Here is a 17,808-nt window from a genome sequence, read left to right on the forward strand (position 1 = left end):
CCGCGGAACGCGCTGCGCCGCGCAAAGGTTCCGCCGCGCCAAGGTTCCGCCGCGGGGCTCCCGGTGTCCCCGCACCCCCCGCCGGCACCGACACGGGGGCCAGGGCATGTCGGGGTGCGTGGAGTGTCCCCCTCGGCACGGCGGCCGCCACTTCTCGCCCAATCTCTGGCAGACAGCGGTGAAAACACAAAACACCAACAAAAAACTGCGTCAGGAAGGAGACGTGGCTCTCCTCCCCCGTTCATGGCATGACCTTTGCAGGCCCGTACTTTCAGGACAGCCGCTACAGAGTGGGGGGAAAATAATCCTAATTGTGCCGTTCGTGAGATCTGCAGCCAGGCGACGGGGTTGTACAGAGCGGCACCAGCCGAACCCAGCGCAGAAACCCCTTTGGGGTCTGCCCACCAGTTAGTATAACCAGCAAGGCAAAACCTGTGTGATTTAGAGCCCCCCAAAACACCCGGCTCTGCCGACAAGCCCCCGTGAACCCCAACATCGCGGCGAGAGAACAGATGTGCTCCGCCATCCCCAGCCGCGAGCCGCTGCAACGTCCTTCGCTCCCTCATCTCCCCACTCCGTGTCCCCTGCACGGTTTGCGGGGCCGCTCTGCCGGCGCGTGGCTGCTGTGGGAGTGAAGCGGGACTGGCCTGACCATGGCAGGATCTGGCAGCGCCCCACTAGCTGCCGGGTATCCTGATATATCGCAATATTGGTATAAACTACCATGAGCAGCCCACCAGCACCGTCAATCAGCCAACCGCCGCAGCGTGAGCGGCCGTTGCACCCATCCCACGTGCAGCGTTTCTCTGAGAAAGGCGGGTGCTTGGGGCACCTGTTTTGTGGAGCTGAACTTCTGCAGGAGTCCTCACCAGTGACGAGCGTGACAGCCTGCCGGTCCTCCCGGGCAGGCGTGAGGGCAGGGGGAGGAGGACTGTCAGTGCTCTGGCAGTTTAATCCCTGTCTCTGTTGCTAAGCAGAGCATTATCAGCCCAAGCATAAGCAAAACAAAGAATCACAGAATGGTCTGGGTTGGCAGGGACGTTCAAAGATCACCGAGTCCTCCCCCCTGCCATGGGCAGGGACATCTTTCACAAGAGGAGGTTACTCCAAGCCCCATCCAACCTGACCTTGAACACTTCCAGTGATGGGGCATCCGTGACTTATCCGGGCAACCTGTTTCAGGGTCTCACCCCCCTCATGGTAAAAAATGTCTTCCTCAGGTGCAGTCTAAACCTACCCTCTTTCAGCTTAAAACTGTTGCCCCTTGCCCTGTCACTACAGGACATCTGCAGATGCATTCCAATTGCTGACCAGCAAAATCTGAACTGGAGTCTAAACTCTGCAGGAAGACAAGGCGTTTCTAGCACTTTGCTTAAAACAACTGTAAGATGGAGAGATGTGTCTCCAAACACCCCTGCAAGACCAAGAAGGTTTCATTCCTTTACTTCTGTAGACAGAGGCCTGGCTGGTGCAGTCCTCTGGTCGGGACGGGATGGCTTTGCCAATAAACGGTCCAGCTCACACAAACAAAAGCAATTCCTGAAAGAAGTTGCACTTTTATTTGTAGACCCAGTCTCTGGGAAACAGCTGGGGACAGCCTGAAAGAAGCACCTCTCTTGGGACTAACACATTTTTCATCAGGAATTTTGGTTTCGGGGCTGCGTCTTTGTGGCATCGGAAAGGAGAGAGCGGGCGCGTGCTTTGTAAAGCCTGGGGGTTGGCTGCCTGTCATGGGGAGGCTGGCGGGAAGGGGAAGGCAGGCATCTATGCTGGCTCTGCCCTTCTGGGGGCAAAAGACACGAGCAGCCCCCCGTCACCTCCCCCCCACCGCAAAGACCAAACCAGTCAGAGTCTCCTGTGGGTGGAAACCCAAACCTGCAGATGTTTTCCTGTTCCAGTTTCCTGTGAAGGAGAAGGCAGGAGCAGTCTGAAGGAACCGGGCAGGGCACCCACGCTCTGCCCCAACCCGATGGACACGTGCTTGCAGGGAAACACCCCAAGTCCACCCCAGAGCCCTCAGATATAAAGTAAACTCAGCGACAAGGAGTTTCCCCACTTCTAATTTTGGCAGCTAGCACTGCCAGGCACAGAATACCAAACGGATGAGTTTTGCCTGCATTCTGCTTATTACACATCTGAGTTAACCCTACATTTCTGTTTACCTCAACCCTCGGGCAGTTTCGAGGTTGCAAAGCTAGCACTGGAGCGGGCATGAAGCCGTTGGTTTATTTATTGTGTGGAGCGATGGCAGGGAGAACAGCCTGACGCCTCGTGGCTTGGCCCATGCTCTCCTTGTGGTCCCTGTGGCTTGGGGCTGGGCTCAAGTCAAAGCCTGGCCCCGGCCCCGCCTTTCTCCTTTTTTTAAAGGTTGCAAAAAGCAGCCGCTGTCAGTTTGCTGCTCCGTTGCTTCCTCTTCTGATTCTTTGCGAAAGGAGAAAGTACTCCATGTCTTGGCGTGAGCTCCTTCCCCCCTGGCTGGTGATCGTAGCGGGACTGACGGGCATCGTGCTCCTTTGCGTCTCCACGAAAGATGTGCCCGTCACCCCTCCCAGGACCAAGGTAAGGGCATCTGCCTGCCCGAGCGGTGGCCAAGCTGGGGGTCAAGCAGGGCAATAAGAAGAGGACCTTCTCCTCGTCTGTGGGGCTGCTTCTTAAGGAGAACCTGCCTGTTTCCTTGTGCAAACTGGGAATTTAAACTAAAACTTCTTGTATTTTGTTGCTTTTTACATTCACTGCACTCCTGACTTAGTTACTAACCCAAATCAACAGAACGAGGAGAAGACTAGCACAAGACTGCAAGGACGAGTTGGCATCCTTTAACATGCTGTAGCTTTTCAAACTGAAAACAAGCCAGCCCCTTTGGCTGGTGAGGGAGGCACAGGCTGGATGTGGTCCGCTGATCGGCAGAGATGCTCACCGCAGGCTGGGGAGAGGCAGCCCACGTCGGGAGCTACCCCAGAGCAGCAAGGGACCAGTGGTGCTGGTGGAGGGAAAGAGCTAAGTAGGAATTTGGCCCTGAACTGCTGCTTCTGTCTTGGAAAAAAAAAAAAAAAACACCAAACTAAAAACCTCTTCCATGCCATTTCCTCTTCTGTTCTCTGCTGATTTTAACCGAACAGCCAACCTGCTCTGCGCAGCGGGGTCAGACCTGCCTGGTGACCAGGGGGTTAATGCCCATCCGCTCTGCCTCTCGACGCACCACCGCTGAGGTGAGATCAGTGGCACGCGATGGTTTACTCGAACAGAATTAAGTTAGCCTGCACGCACAGAGATGCTACCCCTCCTCCACGCTCCTCTCAGAAACAAAATTGGATTATAAAAACCTCTTGCTGCTCCATGCTCTGCCCAGCAAGCACTCTGCCCTTCCCTGGTGTTGAGCTGGGGCAGAAACACAGCAATCCCTTCTCCTCCCTTGTGCTCTCAACAGCAGCCTCTCATTTTGTGAGTGAAGAAAAAAAATCCAAGTTTCTTTGCCAATACCATTGGTTTCTTCCTCTTCTGTGGCAGCTGACACGTCCCTGTGAGAAATACGAGCTGTCACTCGTGTGGGAGGATGCCAGCAGGCTTGGGAAGGGAGCTCCGTCCTCCTTCCGCATTTCTGCTTCAGCTCCAGTCCCACCAGCTACTGGCCCAGGCGGTGTGTCTGGTGCAGCTGGGAGCTCCCAGGAAGGCAGCAGGCAGCCAGCTTCGTTCGGAGTCTGCAGCCAGGCTCTGTCTTGTCCTAAAACCCTTCCGATGGTGCTAACATCAACTTCTCAGGAGGTTTCTCCTCCCACTCAGTCACAGCTACTACTATTTCTGTGCAAGATACAGCTTAGACTCTGCGCTACCACATACCTCCCAGACCTCATGAGTTTCTTTCCTGTCTGTGTAGGAGATGTCCCAGTTCGGGGTCCTGTAACAGGGGGGAGAGGAGGAGACCCTAGGCTAGCAGCGGGGCTATCCAGAACAGCCACGGAGCTGTGCTGCAGGGTACCCCAATTGCCTCTCACTTCCTAACCCTCACGTATGAGGTGCAGCTCAGCAAGGCTTGGTCATCAGCAGAGACCAGATGCTGGCCTGCAAAGGGACGAAGCCAGCCCTCAGCCTCACTGCTAGGCAATAGGAGAACTGCCAGTGGATGAGGGGTCGAGAAATACCACGTCTGCTGCGGCTGTTTCTGCCAGGACATCATCTCGGTCTCCCCAGGGCTGCTGCGCTGGACAGTGTACGTGCTGATCGGTCCCAGCACCCTGCAGCTCCCACAGATCTGGCACGCATCGGGGCAAACCCAGCCCGTGTCACACCGTCTCTGCAACGTGGCGTCAAGCAGATGTGGGAGTCTCGGGTTCCTCAGAAGCAGGACCAAGCCGCAGCCCTCTAATTGCTGCATGAAACCCTTATCTCTTTAGCAAACCAATTCAGCAGCAGTTTGAGTCCCAGAATCAGTCGAGGGCCTGTATAGTGCCATTGCCCACTGCTTAAAGACCTGTTTTTCCAGAGCTCCAGGTGGCTCAGCTCTCAGTGGAAGCCCTCTACTTGATTTCAGGAACAGCTACAGAGCATGCTACCATAGGTCTGACGTATGTCTGGGTGTTTCTCTCCTCCTGCTGCTCCTCATGTATATTCAGAAATGCAGATGGTTCCCTACAAATCCACATCATCTACTGGCTTCATCCTTTCTTTGAACGTAAAAGCTAACTCCAATACTGCAGTGCAGGCCCATGGGTTCCCCAGAATACCTGTGGAACGCTAAGCAACCCTACAATAACAAAGCAGCGTGCATTCAGTGGTGTTTATCTAGAACGTTTTGGGGTTTTTCCAGTATGGCATTGTTCTGGATGCTGGCCCATCCCGCACCATCCTGTTCATCTACCAGTGGACCACCACCAAGGCAAACAAAACTGGGGTGATCAGGGAATGCAGTTCCTGTCTTGCGCAAGGTAAGGTGCCCGGTTCACGCTCGGTGGTCTGTGGGACTGGCATGGGATGGATGGAAGCCTAGAGATCTGTGCATGGACCATTGCTGCAATTTCCCTGGCTCCTGTAGCATCCAGCTGTACATGGAAATAGCAGTGACAGTGAAGCACAGGCTGCTTATTTTCAGCATGGGTCTCCTCAACACGGGCAGATTTAGCCATACACAGCTGGACCTCAGAGCACCCAGCAGTAGCAGGTGACAGGATTTTTGGCCTCCCGCAGGTAGGGAAGCACACAGAGGGTCTGGGGCTGGTCCTGATGTCCACATGGATCAGTGGCAGAGCCAGGGTTGCTGAGCTACTCACCCAGGGGAGACACTGAACAGCAACAAAGCCAAGTCCGGCTGCAGGGTGACTCCTGGTATCTTCTGCCTCCTCCTGACTGTACTCTGGGAAGTAAAGGGACAATAGAGCTGTGAAGACTTCAACCCCCTATGCAAGGTTTGACAGCACGGGTTCAGTTTGGTTTTAGGTGTCCCATTTTGGAGAATATTGAGGTCATCCTCATTAGTTCGAATTAGTTTGGCCCCACCAAAGCCAGCTGACAGGGTTTCATGCATGATCGCTTGGGGTTTTCCTTCTATATCTCTCAGTGTGGCTTTGATGTTGAAGCCCGATTATAGCAGGATGCTGGGAAACCCTGAACTCTCAGTAGCATCGTGCTGTGGGAGGACATCTGCGCAGCAGGCAGGGAAGAAGGTTCGTACCCTTGCAGACTGTAAGCAATACAAACCACATACAGAAGATGCAATAAAGGCTCCTTGAAACCTTGTATGTGTCCCTTGACTGCTGCCATGTTTACCAGCTGGGTTAAAAACTGCGACTGTAGCTTGGTGCTTGAAGTGTTCTTTGAATGTGCTGCTGCAAGAGTGTGTCAGCAGCAGCAAGAGGTCCAGGCACGTCTCTCTCCCAGATGTATTTGCCTTTGGTCGGCATGGCAGGATGGTCACAGCCTTTGAGGGGCTGTAGGCAAGCTGCAGCTCAGCCCTGTTGGAGGGCAGAGCAGAGCACATGGTGAGGGAGTCACGCAGCCAGAAGACAGGGAAGTGAGGTTCTTTCTGGGTAGCAGTGCAAACCCAGCATTTAAGACCCCATTGAATCTTGCTGGAAATATGAGTCAGGGCTTGCACACAATTTCTCTCTGCACAGCACTAGCTTCCTCTAGAGCAGAGGTGTCTTGCTTGCAGGCGCAGGGCTCGGAAGCCACCTCCGCCAACACAAGAGGAAGTGGCCGGAGGAGAGAGCTGACACATCACCCTCAGCTCTGTCTGCATGGCAGTGTGGCCTTTTGCTTATGTTTTATAGCAGCTAAAGCCACAGTTACTCCTCTGTGGGCTGAGACAGCCTCAGCTGTTGCAGTAGTTATGTGGCTGATACGTGGTCATCCACAGGAAGACTCAGCAGAAGAGCTAGGGTTCTTTTTGTGCAATTTGGGATTTACACACCTGTGCTGTTCTGCTCCCCATATCATATTTTAGCAGGATGGCTACCTGGAGGAACTCCTTCATTCCGCCTGTGACAGGTCCTTTCTTTAACCATGCCCTGGGACAGCAATCTCTTGGGTAACAGCTCTCACACTTCTCCCATACCTTTCATTAGAGAATTTAATTCTTTCTGCTGGTCCTCAGGTCCAGGAGTCTCCACCTACTCAAATTTTCACCAGAAAGTGGAGAAGAGCTTGGAGACATGTTTGAACTGGGCTCAGACAGAGATCCCGGCAGAGCAGCACAGCCAAACTCCCCTCTACTTGGGAGCAACCGCCAGCACGAGGCAGCTGAAGTGAGTGAATGTTGCAAACCCACACCCAGAGATCAGCACACGTCATGCGGATCATTCTGTAAATGCATCTTACCTTGTCTGCACTGCAGTGTGTTCCATCCCTAACCTGCTAGTCAGGTAAACCTTCTTCAGGTCCCCACGCACTCGAGGGGAGTATGGCATGACTGTGTCTTCGTACTTGTCTCCCCAGCCAGCCATGAGGATGACAGTCTTGCTTTTGCTGCCAGTCAGTGTAAAGTCTCCTCCACAATTAGGGCTTGGAAAAACATGTCAGTCTCGAAGCTGAAATGTTTTCAGTTTATGTGACAACCCACATGGGCTTGCAGGGGTGCTTCTCGTCAGCAGGTTGGGAGCAGTGGTGGGAAGATCCTCCTTCTCAGACACGCTTTTGTGGATCCTGTTCTCAGTCACCTCGTTACTGGGACCTTTATCTCCTTTTAGACACTGGGGAAAAGTAAGGTCTGGAGGGGGCCAGGCCAGTGGGGCAAGGCCACAGGATCTCTCAGTGGCAAAGGGTAATGAACTCCTAAATTCTTGAACGGTGGCACAACTGCTCAAATCACCCCTCTGCTGTTCTTGCCCCCAGTGCCATGTGAGGGAAGAGGGAAGTAGCAGCAGGAGTGGGATTGTCATTGTGTCTCTGCACTACTACTCAAAGTGGGGAGCACAGCAGAAGCCCTGCAGCTGTGCCCCCACTGCAGGCTGCTCCTGGTAGGGTCCTGTAACAACAAATGTGCCTTCTTTTTCTTTTGTGTTTAGCCTCACCCATCCCACCCTCTTTGATGGTCTCCTTGCAGCCCTGAAGTCATCCCCCTTTGACTTTCAGGGGGCACAAATCCTGTCCAGTGCAGATGAGGAAGCATTCAATTGGGTTGCTGTTAATTATGTCCTGGAGAACTTCTTCAAGGTAAAGGACAATCCTGCCTGGGGAGCACAGAACTGAGCTGAGCAATTCCCATTAGCAAACAGCCACAGAGACATGTGGCGGGATCTTTAAAGCCCTGTACTATAAGCAATCCTTAAGCACAGCTTCCACTGTCTTTTAGAGGAGGCAGGTTACCTCCAACACCAGCTGGATGGGGGACATAGTGTGGGACGGTTCAAACAAGGCTGAAGGACCAAACCTCTAGTATAGCCCTTCACAGACATGTTCGTGCAGTAGCCCTGACAGATGTGAGGCTTTCTGGAGAGCACATGCTACATAGCCTGGCGCTGGGGTGTCAGCAAGAACTCCACTCCCCTGAATCCCTGCAGCTCTAGCTCAGCACCTCTGTCCAACAGCCATTGCTTGCTCTCTGTGGGGTGCTGCGGGATTGCCACTGTCCCAAGGGACAGCCTGTAGCTGGTGGACAGAGAAGCAGAGGCTTTTGCTGCCAAAGCAAAAGCCCATCCATTTTCCTCTCACTGGGATGCTAGTGAGAGTGTAGCTGGGTGTCCCCAGCACAGGGGCTGGGTCTATATTCAGAAGGCACACACTAAACAGAGAGAACACATTTAGTTTCCTTGCTCTACCCACAGCTTCTCAAGCCAAAGGATCTCAAGAACTCCAAGGGCAAGAGAAAGGTGGGTTAGATGGAGTTATTCCACAGCAGGGAAGTGAAAGCCAGTTCTGACAGCCAGCAGCAAGCATGTGCTGGTTAGGGAATCACTAGCCCTGCCGGCAGCAGCACAGCCTCCCCTGGCCAGGGACAGAGTGCTTACCCCTGCAGTCAGCACAAACCTTCCTGCCCGTACTGCTATCAAAAAACAGTTCTGCAAGACAGTAGGAGGTGAAACCACTGAGTTCTCCTGACAGGAGGATCACTTTAGCATCAGTGCAGCACTTGAAGCCCATGTCTGCCCATCTGGAAACCTGCTTCCCATTTTCTCCCACCGCCATCCTCTCCTCTCTCCCCAGCTCCTACCTGCCGAGACCACAGCCTGGAACAGCCATCCAGGATGGTGAGCCCTGTTTGCTCTTGCTGGCTGTGGGCAGCTCGCTGCACAGATGGTAGTTCTTGTACAATGGCTCCTCTGTTCCCTCCAAAGCCACTAGTGTAGCATCCTTAAGTCCTGAGGGGAAAAAAAAAAAAAGCTGGACCGTACTGTAGCAGAAAGCTGCTTGGATCTGACCACAACCCAGATGTAGAACTTTTAAGAACTGACCTTTCTGGTTCTTTTTGGCTCAGTACGACTGGCGAGGACAGTTGGTCCCCTCTGGGAAAGAGACGGCAGGAGTCCTGTCCGTGGGAGGAAGCTCAACATGGCTCACTTCCAAGGTAGAAGAAGAGAACCAGGCACCAAAAGAGGGAGTGAGGCTGCAGCTGTATGGAGGGACGCACAATGTGCACACTCAGCACTGCCCCTGCCACGGCACGGACCAGCTCCGCAGCAGGCTGCTCGCTATGCTCATCCAAGTGAGTACCTGTCAGAAGGGCATTTGCAAAGTTCCTGGATACAATATCACTAAATGACAGTTGCATAAGTTGTAGCTGCTAATGGGCAAAATTTCACTGTCTTTAATAGAAGGCATCTGCATATATCTAAAAAAGCCCAGTGCATTTGTAAAACGTATTCTCTGTGCCCGAATCAACGCCCTCCAAGCAGGCACACAGGCGCCCATTCATGAGCTTCCTACTTGCAGGCTCTATTTGGTTCCTTACTTAATACACAAGAGCACAAAGTTGCTCTCCAGAGGTCCTAAGATCACCTTCAGGGTGGAGTGAGGCAAAGACTTCCCTTGGCTCCTCTGAACTGCCCCTCCATCCTAGAATAGGAGCCTCAACAGCAGCACCCAGGAATCAGCTGGGACCTTCCATCTGGGGTATTTGTGTCTTTGCTGACTTTAACCCTGAAGCAGTCATTTAAAGAGCAATATTTCATTTTGAAAACAAGTATTTTGATTCTTCCAAACTTTGTTTCACTTTAGGGGGAACTGGCAGGATCTGATGGAAACTCAGGAATCATTTTAGTCTCCACCAAAACTGAGTTTTTCAAAAATAAACTACTTACTGCCCATCCACTTGCCTCCCTGTAAACCACACCTCCCCTTAGTTGAGACCTGAATGTCCCACACTGACACTCACTACACCACAGTTCTATTGGGGAAGTCCTAGAGATGACAAACGCTGACTCTCGAGGGGCTGAGCCATTTGGAAGGCAGACCAGAACAGCCTCTTTCTTGCAACTAGAAAGAGTACAGAATTCATTGAAATGGTATTTCTGGTCTAAGGGAGAGCAGGTAGGGCTGGGACTCCTCAGCCTCCTACAGCAGGTCTGGGCATTCCAGCTCGCCCCGAGCTCTGCAGGAGCTGGGAGCCTGCTGCGCCAGTCTTGCAGTGGTAGCTGCGACAAGGTTTGGCAAACCTTTTGCAGCCTGCCTGCTCGATTACGACATCGTGGTGCCAGAGGAAAACTGTTCTTCCCTGTGTTACATTTTGTCTTCCTTTGCAAAGCCCTGGGATGCCAATGTCCTCTCCTGCTGCCTCTGTTTTACCCTGCGTCTCCAGGAGCAAAGGAGTGCTAAAATTGTCTCTAATCCCTGCTGGCCCCTCACCTACTACCGGGAAGTGCAGTGGCGTTCAGTGCATGCCGGCCCTTGTGCTGCCAGTGATAACACATCAGACATCCCCAGCCCTGAGGAGGTCTTCAACATCACTGGCTCCAGCAATCTCACCGCCTGCATGAGACTCGTGCAAAGCCTGCTCAACTCTTCCTCCTCCTGCAGCTTCATCGAGCGTTCCCTCAACAGCGGTTTCAAGCCTGTCCGGACCAGGTTTCTGGTGGGTTCTCATCTACACTGGGTTAGACAAATGATATGGGGAACCAATGAAATGGGACCAGTTTGGTCATTAATACAGTGGGAACAGCCATGCTGTGCCCTCTGCTAGCCAAGAGGGCCAGTGCTCTGGCTAACACTGCACACAGAGTGCTAATGCTGTACACATGCACTCCTGCCCTCACCCCCGACAAAGCTGTTCAAACATGGACCACAGCTTCTCACCAACAACTGTGGCAGGGCTTTCTTCATCCATGTTCCAGCAATGTCAGCTTCTGAGACAAACTTTGGGGCTCCACAGAGCCATAAAGGACCTCACGTGAGCCAGCAAGCATAGGGCAGTCAGGAGTTGTGTGCTGAGAAGGTCTTACCATACCAAGGACGTGTTGAAGCTGAAGATCCTCTGCCACTCCCTTGGCAAAGATCTGGGCATGCTCCACCACAAGCATGCTTATATTTGAGACCCTGAATCTAGTGTCCAAAGTCATTGAGTGGTTAAGTCCGGACCACCTCCTAGATCCTAGGACAAACTGAGTGCATTTCAGAGGGAGAAATTACAGAAATTTCCCCAGCTCCCTGCTCCTGAGAGCTTCCCACAGACACGGTGCCAAGGTGCGTAAGGACTTGTCTACTTACCCAAGACGGGCCAGGAAGGCTGTGACATGCAAGCTAGGAACGAACAGTCCTGTTTCCGTCTCCAGACAGTAACAGATCTGCTCATCTTCCTTGCACCCACTGAAGGCCCTGTAACCACCAACACAAGCACACAGCAAGGGCACCCTGGCAACGCACCCACAGCTACCGCCACCCACTATCCTACAGGCATCGTATGCAGAGTGCAGTCCAACCTGATGAATATTTCTGCTGCTGTTGTAGGTGACTTCTGAGGCCATGGACTTCATGAGAGAAACTGTACCCTCTCCTGACCTGGGTCAGGCAGTCAACAGGCTTTGCGGACTGTCCATCAAAGAGGTAAATGGGGAATAACTTCGTGTGCAGAGTGGGAAGCAAGGAACAAACAGGCTGTTGTAAAAGGCAATGTGGCTCAGACTGACAAAGCCATACATGACTGCCTCCCTCAGGGGAAAACTTGCATTTGCCTTGTTTTTTTGTGTTTTGGGTTTTTTTTTTGTTTTACTTTGAAGAAACAAGCACCACATTTTTTTTTGCTTTCTCTCAAATCTCAGCTGCTGCTGGTAACACCTGGACTTGAATTAAAAGCCACAAGTACCTTGTACTGCACATTCATGGAATCAGAGAATGGTTTGGGTTGGAAGGGACCTTACAGATCACCCAGTTCCAACCCCCTGCCATGGGCAGGGACCCCTTCCACCAGCCCAGGGTGCTCAGAGCCCTGTCCAGCCTGGCCTTGAACCCTGCCAGGGAGCAGGCAGCCACAGCTTCTCTGGGCAGCTTGGGCCAGGGCCCCACCACTCCCAGAGTGAAGAATTTCTTCCTTATATCTAATATGAATCCACCCTTATCCAGCTTGAACCCATCACCCCTTGTCCTATCCCCCATGCCCTTGTCAAAAGTCTCTCTCCACCTTTCCCACAAGCCCCCTTGAAGCCCTGGCAGGCCGCAGTCAGGTCTCCCTGCAGCCTTCTCCTCCCCAGGCTGAGCAGCCCCAGCTCTCCCAGCCCTTCCTCCCAGCAGAGGGGTTCCAGCCCTTGGATCATTGCTGGGGCCTCCTCTGGCCCCGCTCCCACAGCTCCAGCTCTGTCCTGGGCTGAGGGCTCCGGAGCTGGACGCAGGGCTCCCGGGGGGTCTGTGAGGAGTAGAGGGGCAGAATCTCCTCCCTTGCCCTGCTGGCCACACTTCTCTTGATGCAGCCCAGGATGTGGTTGGCCCTCTGGGCTGCCAGCGCACATTGCCGGCTCATGTTGAGCTTCTCATCAACCAGCAGGAAGGCTGTCTACTCACTCCTGTGTATCACCTTGGTCTTCCTGTTATCCTCTGCTCCTGAAGTGCGAGGAACACACCCACTCGGACTCCAGGGGCTTTCCCACTTCATCTGGGCCCATGGAGAACAAGTTGGGGGAACTTGTAAGTTCTTTCCTTCAGTGGCTTACGAGGTCACCCTCATTTGCACGTCCACTGACCAAGCATCCATGGTAACATTCAAACTGGACAATTTCTACAGGTTTGCTAATGGGGTAGCAAAGCCCCTAAGCAGTTCCCTAAAGCTTCTGGATAGAAGAGAAAGATCTTGTTAATGTTCTATCAAGAGAAAGGCTGCAGCATTAGCTCAACCTAATTAGAGAGCAGAGAATCACAGCAAGCAGTTGACCTGCAAGGCAACTGTAGCAGTGGCTGGCAGTCCTGCTGCTCTTGGAACTGCCTGGCCTTTAATCAGATGGGAACAAAGGCACTAAGAGATGACAGGGGCTCCCAGACCACAGCCCAGTGGGTGCAGGAAACAGTTTCAGCCTGCACAGAACACAAACCCCCCCGCTCCAGTCCCAGAGCAGGAGAGGAGAGGTTATTGCAGGCCTGAAATTCAGCTACTGAATATTTACTACTTTTATTTTTTTCCCCCATCTTCTTTCGGAAATGACACCAGCTGGTTAAGGAGTCCCAAACAAGCCTGGATACACTTGTTGATTACTGTGTGGTGTCTGCCTTCCTCTTTCACCTCAGCACAAAGGGATACGCACTTGACTTTGACCGGTCTGTTTGGACTGCATTCCAGAAGAAGGTCAGTTACCTACAGCGCGGTATTTCCAATTACAAGGGAGGGCTGGTTTAAGTAAAGCCAGCCTGTCCCCACTCCTACAAGCCCTAACCAGCTGGGTTTCTCCAGAAAGCTGTTTTTGAAAAATAAATTCATGATTGTAATAAGCAAGAAAACCAGTGTCAGAGAGCTAGAGATTACACTTGTCACCACTGAAAAACAGATAGGTCAAAAACCTTACCTGAAGCAATATCACCTTTAAGAGTCTATGCCCAATCAGGAAGGAAGTATGGCTTGATCGCCACTTAATGCTGAGGACAAACTGCTGATAATATTTCCTGAGCCAAGAGGCACTGCCTTACCTCTTTGCAATTACTTTTATACTAGTGAGGGTTTACAACTGGCTTACAAGGTCTGAAATTGCTTCAGGATTCAGAGCCCCTAAGGCAAGAAAGATTTGATTCAGGTCTTCCACCTCACAAATGAATAGAAAGCCTACTCCCAGACCTCTTCAAAGCTCACCAGCAAAGGCATGGTCCCACTGAGCAGGGCCACATCAGTGGCACCAGGTCAGCCAGCCACGTGGTAATCATCAGGCTAAGGCAAGGTAACGAGGCAGGTCCAGAATCCATCCAGAGAGCCTAGCCTGGAAAACCAGAGACAAGCAACATACAGCATCGGGCTGAGGTCCAACCAGGCACCAGGGCCAGAGGCAGAACTCCCCACAACATAGACCTGAGGTCCACCAGGGAAAACCAGTCAGTAAGCAGGAGAAGGAACAGCACACACCTACAGCACAGCTCAGGAAAGAGGTGGCTGCCCAGGCCAGAGCTTAAACGGAGCTCCCAGGCCCATGGGCAGAGGGGGTGGGTGGAAGCCCCAGGTGAGACTGGTCAGGGTAATTAAGGGCTATTAGTGCACTCAGGGCACTGAGAGTGGGGGAGCTCCTCAGTTCAAGCCTCATCCTTGGATCGGGTTCAAATAAAGCATACGAGGCGTTGCACCTGTGCACAGAAACACAGCTGGGGTGCAGGCTGTCTGCTTCTCTTCTAACCTCTCCTCCTTTTTGTCTCAGCAGATGGGTGATAGATCATCTGGCTGGACCCTCGGGTACCTGCTGAGTCTGACCAATGCCATCCCCCAGGACCCCCCAAGCTTCCTCAAGGGGATAGAGCCAGGGGTCTGGTCGTTGCTCCTCATCCTCTTTGTCGTGCTGCTCACTGGCTCTTTCATGCGCATCTCATACCGTGTGATGGTCAAGGAAAACAGCTTCAGTAACAGGAACAGCAGTGTTTTTGATGACAACTGACAGTTATCCTGGGACTCGATGCTCCTGCCAGAGGGCAGCTAACAGGGTACACGCAGAAATCACACAGGTCTAAGTCACTGGACGATGCAAGTGATCTTCCTGTAGGACTCCCAGAACTTCAGTGGCTTATTTCAGCTTGCCAGCACTTGCACTACTGTACTTGGAGACAATGGATGCCGCTCCGCAGCAAGCCTGTGGTTCCCGGTGGATGGCATTCTATTCGTTCTCCAAATGGGAGCTGCCTGCGCAGATCTTGCTTGGGCTGCAGCTGAGATTACTGGTGTTGACCTAAGGAAACGATACCTCTGAGCAGGCAGGTCCTGGGCTATTGTAAAGTTAATATTGAATAATTCTGCCTAATCAGGAGAGATCGTGTCTGAAAAAGGTGCTTTGTCCTCTTCTGTGCCTACAAGAGAGATGATACCTGCAGTATCACCACTAGTGAAGACTGGAACAGCATTAAAATATAACCAGAATATAACAGCCAACTTGCTTCCACGGTCTAGGAAAGAGAGCAGCTATTTTCTGCCCACTACTACTGCTCTGTCTGTTCTTCACCTCAGTGACACTATCCATGCACCCCACCCAGCGAATGCTCCTGCTGACCGAGAATCCTTCAGAAGCAATGGGGTTTGGTCTTGGCCTCTTCAAAACGGGCAGAGCATCAAAGGAGGAACAAAGGGCACAGACGCACAGCTGAGTCCCTGTCTCTCAGCTGAGTCATGGCAACGCAGGGTTAAAATTGCCAATTTAAACTCTATAACCAGGACTTATATTAACACATTTCATTTCACATCTACGAAAACCAGGTGTATGCTGTGCTGAAGTTCACCAGTTCATTCATTTGCACCGAACTGCTTGTCTTGCTGACTCTGAAAATGAAGTATCTTATCTCATACTGTCCTTTAGAGAAGAGCAGACCCAGGAACAGAAGCTTTCCTAATCGTCAGTCCAATGCCTTTCATATTAGACTGTGACCAGAGTTGCTTTATAATCCAATACTCAGGATTCCTCTGGGACTTGGCAGTCGTTCCAGCTCCTCTGGTCTGGTTTGTTCTTGTCGTCTAACAGATGAGGTGCTGTACAAATTCCCCACATTATTGTGAAGAAGAGGGATGGACTCAGACTTACTCTGTCCTTTGACTAAAGCATTCAGAGTCCACTTCTCGTGTTGCTTTAGAGACTTAAACACACAGGCTGTTAAACACACAGGCTGTTAAAAGCCTAAGGGATGAGAGTCTCCTACTCATTTCAGACCAATTTAAACAGAAATTTAAATACTCGCAGTGCAGTGATGCGCCTTGCAGGATTTTTCAAGCTACCATGGCATCCAAATCCTCTCAAATCTGATTAATCCCTTGTGCTCCCAACTCATGTATAGGACACCCCCCCTCCCCCGTAATACTGGGTTATTCATAAATTTTCAGGCCAGTTAATGAAGGTTTGGAACCTGTCAGTCAAGTTTGGAGGGGTGTGGAAACAGATTTAAACAAGCTTCATATTAATTTCTTTGAGTTGCACGTTAGATATTTTTTAATTATATCATGTTATTAAAGATGTTTTAATAGACTGTCTGTGTTAGTCTTGGCAAGAGATCAAAGCGGGGGTTTTATTGTGAATACAGAGTGTTTCAGTGAGGAGGATGGGGGATGCTGATTTTGCCTCTGTTTACTCAAGAGCGGTTGCACTGTGTACTTTCGGGGTACACAATGAGAACCCCTGAAGGCACTTTCTTCCCAGTGGCAGGCAGGCAACAAATGACTTCAGATAACCTGGCTGCTGGTATTTAGTTGATGAGAGACATGTCTATGTCTTTGATGTGTTCTTTGCTCAAACCATCTGAAGAAGGTAGGAGGGATTCCAGCAAGCCTGCATAGAAAAAAAAATGAGGTTATCAGGGAGTCAGCGATATCAGAGAAATTCCTGAGACTTCATTCCTCCCGCATCTGGAAATGCAATCATTAAACAGAGCTCTGGCACTGTGACCTGTCAGCACACAGCAGAACTGTGGGATTCCTGGCTGAGATTTGCAACCTGCCCAAGAAGAATTTTACTGCTGTCAGAAATTCAAATAAGCCAGGGAGATGCCAGGAGCCCCAGGACTTCAGGTGTTCTGGCCTGCTCAGTCATTACACCTTCTTGGTTTTGAATACTAGATCATGGGGTCCAAGAGTAAGGACATTGGCTGGAACTTCCCCAAGTCTAGAAGCTTTGAGATTTCCATGCAGATAAGCGAGCAACTAGGCAAGAAGCTCAGCATGTCCTCCTGACACTTTACTTTTGCCTCGCACAGGCCACTGAGCTATACTGGGTGATGACTAACTTGCCCCATTAAATCCATGACACTTGAGCCACCATTTGACACCGAGCCACCATTCTGCAATACAAAAGCAGCCCACAACCACTTGATTCAGAGCAGATCCTAAACTCTTGAGCTAAAAGCTGCTGTGCCCATCAAATGCACAGTGAGACATTTTGATGGCTGAAGTTCTTTCCCCGGTGGTCCACACACCGCAAGCGGCAGCTCCACTCCCTCCTTTCCCATCGCTGTCCTTCCAAATACCACCACTGCTGTCTCCTGCAGGCAGGCTGCAGGGGCAGGCATACGTGTTCCCATGTAACGACCGTGCTGCCCATCCCAAGCTGCAGCCCCAGTACCTAGGGTTACCAGGTGAACTGGGCTTTGAATCATAGAATCATGGAATGGTTTGGGTTGGAAAGGACCTTTAAAGGCCATTTAGCCCACCCCCTGCAGTGAGCAGGGATGTCTTCAACTAGACCAGGTTGCTCAGAGCCCCGTCCAACCTGGCCTTGAATGTTTCCAGGGATGGGGCCTCCGCTACTTCTCTGGGCAACCCGTTCCAGTGTTTCACCACCCTCATGGTAAAAAATTTCTTCCTTATATCCAGTCTAAATCTACCCTCCCTTAGTTTACAACCATTACTGCTTGTCCTGTCACAACAGGCCTCGCTAAAAAGCTTGTCCCCAATGGGGCAGTACCGACGGTGCATATCATCATTTTTTCTGTCCGGCAGGAAAAAAACCACACTTACAGATGTATTTCCTAGATGATGAGATAGACTGGTATTTTAAAAGCCTTCAGGTGTGGTTTTAGTCACTACAAAGGCAAAACATAACAAACTTGGGAACCTATGAGAAGAATGGAAACTAATAAAAGTAACATGTTCTTTTCTCCCAGCTCTCTATAGAAGCAGCTCCTTCATGTCAGCACTGTGTAAATTTGCCGAACTAATCCCCAGATTACCTGGACAGCAGAAATCTACTTAAAAGGAGATTCTAGATTAACTCACTTTGAAACGAAGATGCTTGC

The 17,808-nt window shown here is 51.5% G+C and overlaps 1 protein-coding gene across 1 annotated transcript; it reads left to right on the forward strand.

The window, feature by feature from the left end:
- The first annotated feature begins 2,445 nt into the window (after positions 1-2,445).
- On the forward strand, positions 2,446-15,991 carry LOC104335359 (ectonucleoside triphosphate diphosphohydrolase 2). Its single transcript, XM_009941088.2, has 9 exons — positions 2,446-2,559; positions 4,805-4,922; positions 6,587-6,737; positions 7,497-7,644; positions 8,906-9,133; positions 10,226-10,498; positions 11,371-11,466; positions 13,058-13,192; positions 14,247-15,991. The coding sequence occupies exons 1-9, from the start codon at positions 2,446-2,448 to the stop codon at positions 14,475-14,477; spliced, it is 1,494 nt and encodes a 497-aa protein (XP_009939390.1). The 3' UTR covers positions 14,478-15,991.
- The last annotated feature ends 1,817 nt before the right edge of the window (positions 15,992-17,808 follow it).

This window comes from Opisthocomus hoazin, chromosome 19 (genome assembly GCF_030867145.1).
Source record: "Opisthocomus hoazin isolate bOpiHoa1 chromosome 19, bOpiHoa1.hap1, whole genome shotgun sequence".
Lineage (NCBI taxonomy): Eukaryota > Metazoa > Chordata > Aves > Opisthocomiformes > Opisthocomidae > Opisthocomus > Opisthocomus hoazin.

Excerpts from the sequence above, each read along its gene's own strand:
- LOC104335359 (XM_009941088.2), top strand. The coding sequence starts at position 2,446 with ATGTCTTGGCGTGAGCTCCTTCCCCCCTGGCTGGTGATCGTAGCGGGA. Across the intron at positions 9,134-10,225 it reads TGCTCGCTATGCTCATCCAA|GAGCAAAGGAGTGCTAAAAT; the intron begins GTGAGTACCTGT and ends CTGCGTCTCCAG. Across the intron at positions 13,193-14,246 it reads GGACTGCATTCCAGAAGAAG|ATGGGTGATAGATCATCTGG; the intron begins GTCAGTTACCTA and ends TTGTCTCAGCAG.